Source organism: Spermophilus citellus (genome assembly GCF_964194105.1).
Source record: "Spermophilus citellus genome assembly, chromosome: 6".
NCBI classification, from domain to species: Eukaryota; Metazoa; Chordata; class Mammalia; order Rodentia; family Sciuridae; genus Spermophilus; species Spermophilus citellus.
Window position 1 is genome coordinate 165,185,374 of NC_138187.1, and position 10,947 is coordinate 165,196,320.

At 56.9% G+C, this 10,947-nt stretch overlaps 1 protein-coding gene across 7 annotated transcripts; it reads left to right on the forward strand.

The window, feature by feature from the left end:
• Positions 1 to 762: 762 nt before the first annotated feature.
• Positions 763 to 9,817, forward strand: LOC308651053 (uncharacterized protein). Of its 7 annotated transcripts, XM_081297746.1 has the most exons (9): positions 763 to 2,665; positions 2,772 to 2,888; positions 2,992 to 3,072; positions 3,162 to 3,223; positions 3,327 to 3,464; positions 4,076 to 4,187; positions 4,667 to 4,749; positions 6,350 to 7,613; positions 7,858 to 9,817. In XM_081297746.1, exons 1-8 carry the CDS (start codon positions 2,612 to 2,614, stop codon positions 6,414 to 6,416), a joined length of 714 nt encoding a protein of 237 aa, XP_081153872.1. In that variant the 5' UTR covers positions 763 to 2,611; the 3' UTR covers positions 6,417 to 7,613; positions 7,858 to 9,817. The 7 variants fall into 7 exon arrangements, 1 of the variants encoding a protein (XP_081153872.1); XR_014022473.1 differs by lacking the exon at positions 4,076 to 4,187 and adding an exon at positions 4,249 to 4,354 and having other exon boundaries at positions 763 to 2,619; positions 2,719 to 3,464; XR_014022474.1 differs by lacking the exon at positions 4,076 to 4,187 and having other exon boundaries at positions 763 to 2,619; positions 2,719 to 3,223; positions 4,249 to 4,749.
• Positions 9,818 to 10,947: the final 1,130 nt, after the last annotated feature.

The window sequence follows — 10,947 nt, forward strand, 5'->3', positions numbered from 1 at the left end:
AACCGGGCCTTCTCTGGACTTCACACTGGGGCCAGTGCAGCTGGGCACCCTGATTCCTGGACGTCGGCCTCCACTGTGCTTTTTCTCAGAGGCTGAGCACCACTCGAGTCCTGGCCTCCTCCCCTGCAGTTCCAAGCCTCCAGACGGTGTGGACTCCCGGGACATGGGGCGGTCCGTCAGCCTCCATCGGCATTCTGTCTTAGTGTCTGGGGCTGAGCCTGCCTGGTGCCCACCCGTCCTCAGCCCTGGTCCCCATGGCGCCTCATCCCCCGTCCCAATTTTGGAACCATCATCTACAGCCATTAACTTACTTAACAAATCTTTCTGTCAGTGGGGTACTTTATGGAAATTGAAAACTAATTAACGTTTATCTCAGCAGCTAATCACATAAAATCTACTGCCTTCCTATCTCAGGTCCTGAAATAATGACGGCCCACGAATTGAGCAAGGGAGATCTTGATCAGTCCTGACAGGGCACAAGCTGAGATGAGAGGCAGCAGGGCCACTCCGCCTCTTCTGCTAATGAGGACCCCGCTGAGGCTGCGGGGAAGGGTGTCCACGGCCCTGGGCGCCAGTCACCCAGACACCAGGCTGTGCCCACGCAACACACAGATATCCGACACCCCAAGTGCGAGCTTGAGTGTTTAAAAATGGTCCTCTGGTACAGGCCGCTTAGCCATGTCCGCGGTCCTTCCCTCGTGAAGCGTCTATGTGCTAAGTGTAAGACGCATTTCTGCGTTAGGCACCGCGAAGACAAAGGTGTGGGAACTCAGTGGATGGGGAAAGGGACGTCCAAGGACGTGTCTCAAGCGGAAGAAGATGAATTGCCTGCTGCAGAAGAACAAAGGCCTGAGCCGGCTGTCTTCTGGGGAAGTGCTGAGCTTCGGCCCTCCTCCAGTCGGCTGGTGTCTCACCTGCAGGACTTGCCAGAGACTCCAGAGACTGAGGAGTGTGCGCTGCCTGTTCCCAGGGGGAAGACGGACTGTGCCGCTCTTCTCGGGCTTACATGCCAGGAGCTCACGGGCACGTGGGGGTGCCCACGGGATATTTATCACACAGGACAAAGTTCCCAGAATATGTCTTGAGAAATTCTAGCCTGGAGTGAAATCTAAGCAGAAAATCAAGATGGGAGGATGGTAGGAAGCACCCGCAGACTGAGGTTGGCTGGGAGAGGCCCCGTGGGGGAGGCAGGGCGGTGCTGGCGGAGCCGTGGGGTGGCGGTACACTGCAACCACACAGCTGTCTTACGGGGCTGAAGCTGGCCAGCAGCGCCTCCCAGCAGATTTGAAACAGGCACCCCTTCCTCAGGCAGGTAGACCTGTGCTGGGTGGTGCTGGTGGGGGTAGGGCTGGGTTCAGCTCCACCTCCCCAGCACAGGCACTTGGGCAGTGCTCAGCACACCCCCCCCTGAATGTGGCACCCTGCGCTCCTTCCTGCTGACCCCCACAGGACGAAGTTTCTTAGTTACAATGAACATAAACCTAGCCTAAGAGAGAGCCCGGGTGCCAGAGTGGGGGGCTGGTGGGGCTTGGGGGGTCTGCAGAAGTGGTCTCTGTGCCTCTCTCTCCCCCTGCCCCTCCCGCTCTCTCCCCACCCCAGGCAGCTGAGCCTTGCTCCAGGACCTTCGTCTCCGGGGACTCCAACTCTGGATGACCTCAGCTCAGTTGGACACAGCAGGGCCACTTCCTGCCTCTCAAGGCCGACTTCAGGTTCTCGGGGAGGGAACTGGTTGGTTTCTGTGAGTCAGGTTTCCACTCGGGGTCCCATCGTGGGCAGCCACAGGGGAAGTGGCATTGGTACTAAGATCCCGGCTGGACTCCACCCTGGATGTAGGATGCTCTCATGGAAGCCACATGTGAGCTTGTAGGTCCCTGGGTCTATGACAACAAGACCTCTGCAGTGCCCCTGCTGGTACCTGCTGCCTCCCAGGAAGACGGGGACCTCTTCATGCCCCGCCCTCCTGTGGGTCTTCCCACAGTTACATGTTAGTGAACAGGACCTGAGAGGCGGGTTCTGCAGGGGAATCACAGAGGAGCTCCTGGTGGATACCTTGAAATTGCACACGGCATTCGTCCACACCTGTTCAGGGAGATCCCCAGACTTCCTAAGGCCACCACTCCAAGACTGGACCAGGGCACTCCATCCTCGCCACCTTCTTTTCCGCACACCGCCAGCGCAGAGGTGGGTGCTTCTTCCCGCTCTCTTGATGGCTGATCCAGAGCCAGACATTTCCGGAGAAAGTCCTTTGGTTTTGGACAACGGCATCGCCTCCCCTTCCTTTGTTGGCAAGTCCTGAGGCCCCCATTTTAGGTAGATTGAGAAACAGACATTGGACTTTGGCCCTGGTGTTGCCGGAGCTCCTGCACAGGGTGAGTGGACCGGACCCTGACCAAGGGAGCCTGAGGCCTCTCACTGGGTAGGTTGCAGACCCCAGGGCGGAGGAGGCTCTAGAATGTGCAGAATGAATGGAGCACGTAGAGGAAGCCGCACCCGTGGTGGCTCAGCTGTCCACCCCTAGAGAAGCCTTGCAGAGCCCTGCGGCCACAGGGTCCAAACCTGCCCTTGCTGAGGGGAATGTGAGGCTCAGCATGTGAGGACCTACGTCGGAGCCATGTATAGGTGCGAGTCACGTCTCTGTCACCCACGGGGCCTCTGTGTAACAGTGGTGAGTCAAAACCCTGTGCAGTGCCCTCCTTTCTTTACTTTTTCTAATTATAGGACTTAGAGACGCCTGGCCTCAAGCTTCTCTCAGAAACAATGCATGTTGACAGAACCCCTCCAGCGAGGCGGGGACAGCCAGCATCTGGTCGGAGACGTTGCTAGCGCAGTGGGCTGCGGCGCTGGCCAGTCTGCAGGGCGCTGTGTGTCCCAGCATCCGAGGGGCCTTTGGGTGGGTGCTTCTTCCCGCTCTCTTGATGGCTGATCCAGAGCCAGACATTTCTGGAGAAAGTCCTTTGGTTTTGGACAATGGTTTTCTAATTTACATGAACCGGAGGGCTATCTGGCACGACGAGGCTCAGCGCTGAGCTGCTGGTGAGATCACCAACTGTCGGTTGTGCTCCATGTTTCTGTGTGAGTGTTATTTGAGTCCAGCGTCTTTTCCCTTTTTTGGTCTGCAAATTCCACTCCCTCCTCACACTCTAGCAAACATTTGTTCCCAGATAATGTCAAGGAGAAGAGCCAGAAAGCAGACATCCCAACAGCTTAGCACGGCAGCTCAAAGGTGGAAATTTTATTACATTTTCCTTAACATGGTCCAGATGAAAAAATCAGACCAAGATGCCTCAAGTTTCCTTTGGCTCAGGATCCTTGTTTTCCTGGAATAGAGCACATAAAGGAACGTTGGGGCTGAGGTCAAGGCCAGGAAAGAGGGGCCCTCTGCCTCGGGCCTGCTCCTCTGCACCTGCAGGTTCTTCAGGCCTCGCCTTTCCAAGGACAGCTGCCATTCACCATCTCTACCACAGGTGTTCTCTCCTCTCCTCTTCCCTCTCCCTCCCTCCCTCTCTCCCTCTCTCCCTCTCTTTCTCTCTCTCTCTCTCTCTCTCTCTCTCTCTCTCTCTCTCTCTCTCTCTCTGCTGTAGTGCCAGGAATTAAACCCAGGGCTGCTCTACCACTGGGCCACACCCAGCCCTTTTTATTTGCATTCTGAGACAAGGTTTTGCTGAGCTGCCCAGGCTGGCCTGGGACTTGCCTTCCCCCTGCCTCAGCCCCCTGAGCTGCTGGTATTGCAGGTGTGCACTCCATGCCTCCTCTGTGTGTCCCCGGCCTGCTCTGTGTGCCCCCTGTGCGCCCTGCGCCTGCTCTGCCGCTTGCTCTTGCAGCTTCGTGGACTCTGTCTGATGCTGCCGCCGGGGTGCTTGCTTCCATGCCACTGCCACTCTTACGGCTGCTGTCACCATGCCAAGAGCCACCTTAGACACAAAAGGTAACGTCCCTCTTAGGACAGTTCTTGAGCCCAAGATCAACACTTATTTCATTTGCCCATGTGTAAGATGCTTCTTTCCTTTGCCAATAAAATAATAGAGTTGAATTCATTTGGGGAGGACTCATACCCTTTTCTCATTGTCTTGCTCAGATGTGCTTTGGCGACTTTGAACCAGCATCCCAAAATGGTCACCGGTCTGCCAGGGCTCTCAGGCCAGCTCTCTGGTTCCCAAGGCACCCTGCTCTTCCCCCTGGGCAGCGAGGTAGGCATTGCCTCCCCTTCCTTTGTTGGCAAGTCCTGAGGCCCCCCCCCCCCCATTTTAGGTAGATTGAGAAACAGACGTTCAACTTTGGCCCTTGTGTTGCCGGAGCTCCTGCACAGGATGAGTGGACCGGACCCTGACCAAGGGAGCCTGAGGCCTCTCACTGGGTAGGTTGCAGACCCCAGTGAGGAGGAGGCTCTAGAATGTGCAGTGTGACCATCACTTGCCACTGCTATGAGTTGGACACTCACTAGATCTCACGCAGGCAGCAAGGCTCCGGGACCCCCCGCCTCTTTCGTGTACCTTTGGCCCATCTCCTGCCGTCCAGTGTTTTGTTTAAACGATGCCAAACATTTGGAGGGTTGGCTGGAGTCTTCAGCTCTTTCACCCAGATGCTTGCAATCCTGTGGACGGTGGTGGAGGCTTGTTTATTACCCTGTATGTAATCACGCTGCGTCTGCACAATCTTCCTCCTCCAGATGACACTGGCGAAGTCGGTCAGTCACCCAGATGTCTCCAAATGTCAGGGTGTTTGTCATTGCCAAAGAACATCTGGATGCCTGTGCGTGTTTTTCAATTCTTATTCATGTCTTTGGCATAGATGCAGCCTTGGGTTTAGTTGCTCTGGATACAGAACAATAAATAGCCTTAATGGGGATGGGTGGACATTTAACAGAGATGCATTCACAGAGTTCCTGTGGCCAGAATCCCAGGTCTGTGCAAATGGAAAACTGTCACCATCTGAGGAAGTCTCCCAGAGAGACAACAGGGCTCTCTAGAGGCCTGTCCTTGCCAGGGGGGTTAGGAAGGTGGGTGCCATCAACTTTTATGTAGTGAGGACCCCCAGGGCTGGGGAATACATGTCCAAGGAAAATGAGAAACTTGGCAGCATTTATAGACCCAAAAATAAACCAGAAAAATAACACCCGTTAAATGGAGTGGGTACTAATAGATCTGAGGGAAACTGCCTGTCCTTCTGGTGCCTGAGACACACTCCCCTGCTCCTGGCCCTGCAAAACGCCCTCCTAGGGGCCGCCCTACCTCAGGGGCGCCACTTACTCCTGAAAGCCTACCTCCCGTTGGTCCAGCTGGCTGGCTGGCCCACTGCAGTGCAGAGACAGGTGGGCTCTGGCGACCAGGAGAGACCCGGGGTGCAGGAGGGCAGAGCTGGCCCTGGGAGAAGGTGGAGCCCAGGCAGAGCCCTGCAGAGAGGAGGCCCAGCCAGGCTGCTACTGGAGAGGGAGCCACGGGGTGGGGGGGAAGTGGCGAGTGCCAGCCCTGTAGGTGTGCTCAGCATGCGGAGGAGAAGGGTGGACGGTGGTCAGCACGTAGCTCCAGGGGAGGTGCCCTTGAGGACGAGATGCCCTTCCTCAGCACGTGTTTTATGGCAACTGGAATGATCTAGCAGAGAGGGAGCGGCTGGTGACCGGAGAGCAGAGCTGGTGTGAGGTCCTGGAGCAGGAGGGGCCTGGCCTGGCCTCTCTGTGGGCAAGCATGGGGGAGGTGCAGGTGCTGTTTCTGCCTTTCAGAACGGGCCTGGGGCACTGGGTCTGCAGGCTGGAGGGCAGGCGTGGGGGGGGCTGGAGATGGGGAGGCACTGTGCAGGAATGTACTGTGGAGGGGGTTACAGTGCAGGGATACACTGTGCATGGGGTGTATGGTGCAGGGGGTGTACTGCACAGGGCAGGTACTGCACGGGGCAGGTACTGCACAGGGGAGGTACTGTTCAGGGGGTGCACAGGGAGGTACTCTGCAGGGGGCACACAGTACAGTGGAGGGACGACACAGGGGAGGTGTACAGTGCAGTGATGTGCTGTGTGGGGGTGCATGGTGCAGGGGTGTACTGTGCAGGGGAAGTATTATGCAGGAAAGCCCAATATGCTGAACCTGAAATGCAATTTGTGTATAAGAAAACACACTTCTAAAGCCTGCAACGTGGAAGCTTCAGCATACTCACAGCATTGTGCCAACTACTATGTAAATCTAGAATTTCCTTCACCCAGTGGAAATGCTGTGCCCATTAGTGATGGCCCTGCTCTCCATGTCCCTGGCCCCAGGAGTCACTGCCATGTTCCTCTCACTCTGAATTTGCCTACACTAGACATTCCGTCTACACATGATCATGGACTACGTGGCCTTTCATGTCTCCTTCTTCCTCTTAGGACGACGTCTGAGGCTCACCCAGGTTGCAGCGTGTATCAGCCTGCCCTCCTTCTCATCCCAAGATGAGACACCATCCTATGGCTACAGCACACCGTCTTGTCCATTTGTCTGCTGCTGGGCGTGTGCGTCGTCTCCCCAGCTTGGCCATCTGGATGATGATGCCACACATACTCGTACAACATCATTTTTAATTCTTTGGGGCGTATGCCTAGACAGTCCCTGGGTCTCTGGTGACCTGCACGTTACTGTTTAGTGAGCTCCTAGCTGTGTCCTAGCACAGCTGCACCAGTCCCTCTTTCCCTGGGAACACTGGCCGCCCCAGTCTCTCCACAGCTGCCCAGTCCCTCCCCACCTCCTGCAGCACTCCCTGTTGGCCATCTTTCTAACCACAGCCGTGCCTGTGTCTGTGTGGAGTGCTGTCTTCATGTGGTTGGAGTTTCCTGAATGTGAGCGTGTTTCCAATGTTTCTTGGCCATTTTTGTATCTTCCTTGGAAAAGTCTCTCTTCCAATTCTTATGCATTTGTTGGGTTGGGCCATCTCTGTGGCTGAGTTGTGAGAGTCCTTTGTGAATGCTAGGCTTGTATCAGGTGTATGACACATTTAGTTTTGGTAAAGTGAAATTTGTCTATTTTTTCTTTGATGCTTTGGTGTTGTATCTAAGAAACCACAACCAAAGCTAAGGTCGTGAAATTTTACTTCAATATTATCCTCCAAGAGTTTTAAAGTTTTGTCTCTTACATTTAGGTCTTTGGTTTGTTTTGATTAATTCTTAAACATAGCATGAGACAGGGACTATGACAGTTCATGTTAAGTGCCAACTAGACTAGATCAGCAGATGCTCACACAGTAGATTCAGTGCTCGAGGTCTCCGTGAGGGTGTTTGGGGAAGAGAGGAGAACATGAATTCATGGATTGGATGGAGGCGAGGCCCCCCCAGGACAGGGGAGCATTCAGGGGCCGAATGGAGCGGGGAAGTGAGTTAGGCTGGAGCGGCTCTCTGCCTCCTGCCCGCTGTGTGCTGTGTGTGCTCTGCGTGCGAAGCCTGCAGACGTGCCCTGGACTCCCAGCAGCCTGTCTGGCTCTCGGGTCTTTGAACTGCACCAGGCAGCTGTCCTGGACCTCCAGCTCTCCGACAGCAGGTGGCGTGCTCCTCAGCCTCATGCTCCCTGAAGCAGTGTTCTGCACCCACGTTGACACAGGGCCCAGCTTCATCCTTTCACACCTCAAGTCCCGGGGACCTGGGAGCCTGGGGCCGGAGGATGGTAAGCTCAAGGCCAACCTGGGAAACTTAGTGAGGCCCTTTCCGTGGTCGAGCTTCCCTGGGTTTAGTCCCCAGTACCATTTAAAACAAGAAGAAAAAAGAAACAAATCCGTGTCTAACAGCCCCAGGGTTTCTAGACAGGAACGATTTCCCAGCATCACTGTGTCTGTTTTTATAAAAATGTGTCTACTTCGCTTCCTGCATCTGCTGTCCAGTTCCTGCCCGGACCCCTCTTTCCACCTCAGGAGTGAAGAACAAGGACCGTGGATCACCAGAGACGATTACCTGACCACGTGGCGTAGCGCGGATCCAGGCCTGTCAGTCTGGGTGGCTAAAGATCACCTTGCCCACCACTGAGGGTGAAAGTGACCATTTACCCAGGTCTCTGGGTTCTTTAAGCTGGATTCCAGGACCCAGTCAGTCACAAGATTTTCAGGGAAATGCTTGGGCTAAATCATAGAAAAGATCCTGGTGCCAGGGGCCTCCCAGGTAAGGGGCAGCCTGGGCTCACAGCATCCGGGCAGCCTGGGCAGGGACCTCTCCATCTTTCTGCCCTTCCTGGGGTTGGAATTGAACACAGCAGTGACCTTTGACCCTTTTACTCTACATGTGGGGCCAACATGCTGGGGACAGCAGAGCTGCTAGGTGGCACCTGGCTCCCTGACGGACCTCCCAGAGCCACGTCCCTCGTGGCCCTGGGCGTCCTCTTCTGGGCTGCCCCTCACAGCCTGTGTGTGTCCTCGGGGCTTCTCTGCTGGACAGCCGGGCTGGGCTCTGCGGGTCCGCTCCTCGTTCCCGGAGGCCGAGCTTTCCTCTGGGATGCTCCTGCGCCACGGGACGAGGAGCGTTCCTGGACTGCTCCACTCACTCCCTGACGGCACCGGGTGGGGCTCCTGCTCGTCTGGGCTGCCCCTCCTCCCACCGCGCTCACGAGTTGGCTGAGGCTCTTGCTCCTCAGGTGCCTTCTCTCTGCCTTTGAGATCCGTTTTCATAGGCTCTGAAACTGACACCGTCAGGAATTCTTTCTGACCTGATGCTTCCAGTAGCATCTGAGGAGAAAACGGCAGTTTCAGGGGATTCTGAAAGAGGGGGGCCTCGCTGCTCGGTGTCAGCCTCCCTCCCAGGTGCCACGGCCACGAAATTGGCAGAAGACCCTCGAGGACCTGTTCAGGGCTGCGGGGAAGACGCGCCCCAGGCCACACGGGGGAGGATGTGGGACAAGACCCTGTTGAAGGGAAGAAGGCCCCTTTCCCGGTCTGCACGTCTCAGGGAGCCGAGCTGACCGCGGTCCTCGGCTGACTCAGATGAAAACCCAGCCAAGCAGCCCCGGAGGAGAGCCTGGCGGGGTGACCGGCCGTTACCCACACCTCTGGGTTTCCACCAGGTCGGCGCGGGCTCCACCCACGCAGGGTGTGCTGTGACGGTTACCAACTTAGGGATGCCCCGCAGGAGGGGCACGTGACTTCCCAAGCCCCACAGAGAGTCTGTGATGCCGAGGACATGACACCCCAGCCACACCAGAGCCCCACCTGCCCTGGTCAGTGCTGTCGCGCCCAGCTTCCTCCTTATTCATGAAAATGGCTTGATTAGCGGCCCTGAAGGAGGATGGGACAGCAGGTGCATGCGGTGGAGTTCTGTGTGCAGAAGACTGGGTGGGCAGAGCCTGGGTTCACCCCAGGGTACAGCATATACAGCAGGTGGAAAGACCTGCACCAGGCAGGGTGGAAAGACCAGACAGCGAGTCCCCCAGAGGGGCTGCGTCCACCAAGCTCCAGCTCAGAGCAGCCCAGCCCTGCCATGTCCTGCTGCAGGGCGTCCCCTTTAAACCCAGGAGGAGGGCGCCAGGGGAGGTGCCTCGGGCGTGGAGCAGGGCCAGGTCTGCCGTGGGCCACGAGTACAGGCTTGTCTCCAGAGGGAGGACAACAGCCAGATGCGGTGGCTGGAGCAGCAGACCTGGGAGGCGGGAAGCCGATTCCCTGTGGTTTCTTGGACAAATCACTTCATCTTCTGGGATACAATGCGCGGCTTCTTAACCTAAAGGAGGGGTTTGGGCCAGAACAAGCCCAGGGCAAGTGCTGACATCCTGGGCTCCTGTTCTCCCCTCCTTTGCTCCTGCAATTTGACCGAGTGCCTGCCTGTGGTCTAGCAGTGGCTTTGGGTCATGGAGCACATAAAACAGAACAATAAAAAGGGAGGAGGAGGAGAACCCTGGCCATTTTTGAGTTTATGTCCTGGTGCAAGGAGAGGTGAAGCAGCAGTAAACATGCAGCTTAGTAAATGCCTGGAGGTGGGGAGGTGGCCCCAGGCTCCCGGCAGAGCCTGCAACGTGGAGGAGGAGCGGCGTTCGCAGTTTCAGATGGGGACTCCACAGGGCCTGACTTTAAAGAGAACACTTAGGCAAACCGTTGGCAAAGCGGGACACTGGCCACGCATGTCTGTGCCAAGGGCAGCTGCAGAGGGGCCAGCCGGGCAGAGTCCGAGGCAGGAGCTCGCTGGCCCCTGCAGCAGCCAGCAGGGAGATCCAGGACTTGCATCTTACAAGTGAGAGGGAGCCCCCAGGGCTTTGAGCAGAGGACGACGTGGCCCCTTGTACCTTAGAAGGATCATACTGACTCCATGGAGCATAGGCTGCAGGGAAAGGCCAGGGTGGAAGAGGGAGGTGAGCGGGAGACCACTGAGAGGTCCTGGGTGAGAGATGGTATGGACTGAGCAGTCTGGCCGAGTGTAGGGCTGTGGAAGAGAGCCTGATAAATGCGCACAAGTCCTGTGTCCATAGAAAATAAAACGAATAAAGCATGTAAGAGAGGAGCACAGTGGGGGGGGGGCAAGAGGGGCCTTGGGTTAGTATACAGGAAGAGCCTGGGCTCCTGGGGGGGAGCAGGGCTCTGGGTGTGCTGTGCAGGAAGCAGAGCCTGGGCTCCTGGAGGCTGAGTGTGGGTGGGGGAGCGGAGGGGACAGTGGCTGGTGTTTCTAGACCTAGAAACAGGAAGGGCAACCACCCGAGCCCGAGACGGGCCAGGTCTGCAGGCCTACTGAGGGCAGGCGAGGGGCTCAGAGGCTCAGTGTTGGTGTGCGTTCAGGTGTTGGCCACACACAGGGTGTCAGTGTGGACCACACCAGGGATGGGGGGTCAGTGGGGGTCACACCAGGGATGGGGGGTCAGTGTGGGTCACACCAGGGATGGGGGGTCAGTGTGGACCACACCAGGGATGGGGGGTCAGTGTGGACCACACCAGGGATGGGGGTCAGTGTGGGTCACACCAGGGATGGGGGTCAGTGTGGGTCACACCAGGGATGGGGGGTCAGTGTGGACCACACCAGGGATGGGGGGTCAG

Excerpts from the sequence above, each read along its gene's own strand:
- LOC308651053 (XM_081297746.1), top strand. The coding sequence starts at position 2,612 with ATGTATAGGTGCGAGTCACGTCTCTGTCACCCACGGGGCCTCTGTGTA. Across the intron at positions 2,666-2,771 it reads GGGGCCTCTGTGTAACAGTG|AACCCCTCCAGCGAGGCGGG; the intron begins GTGAGTCAAAAC and ends GCATGTTGACAG. Across the intron at positions 3,073-3,161 it reads GTTGTGCTCCATGTTTCTGT|ATAATGTCAAGGAGAAGAGC; the intron begins GTGAGTGTTATT and ends ATTTGTTCCCAG.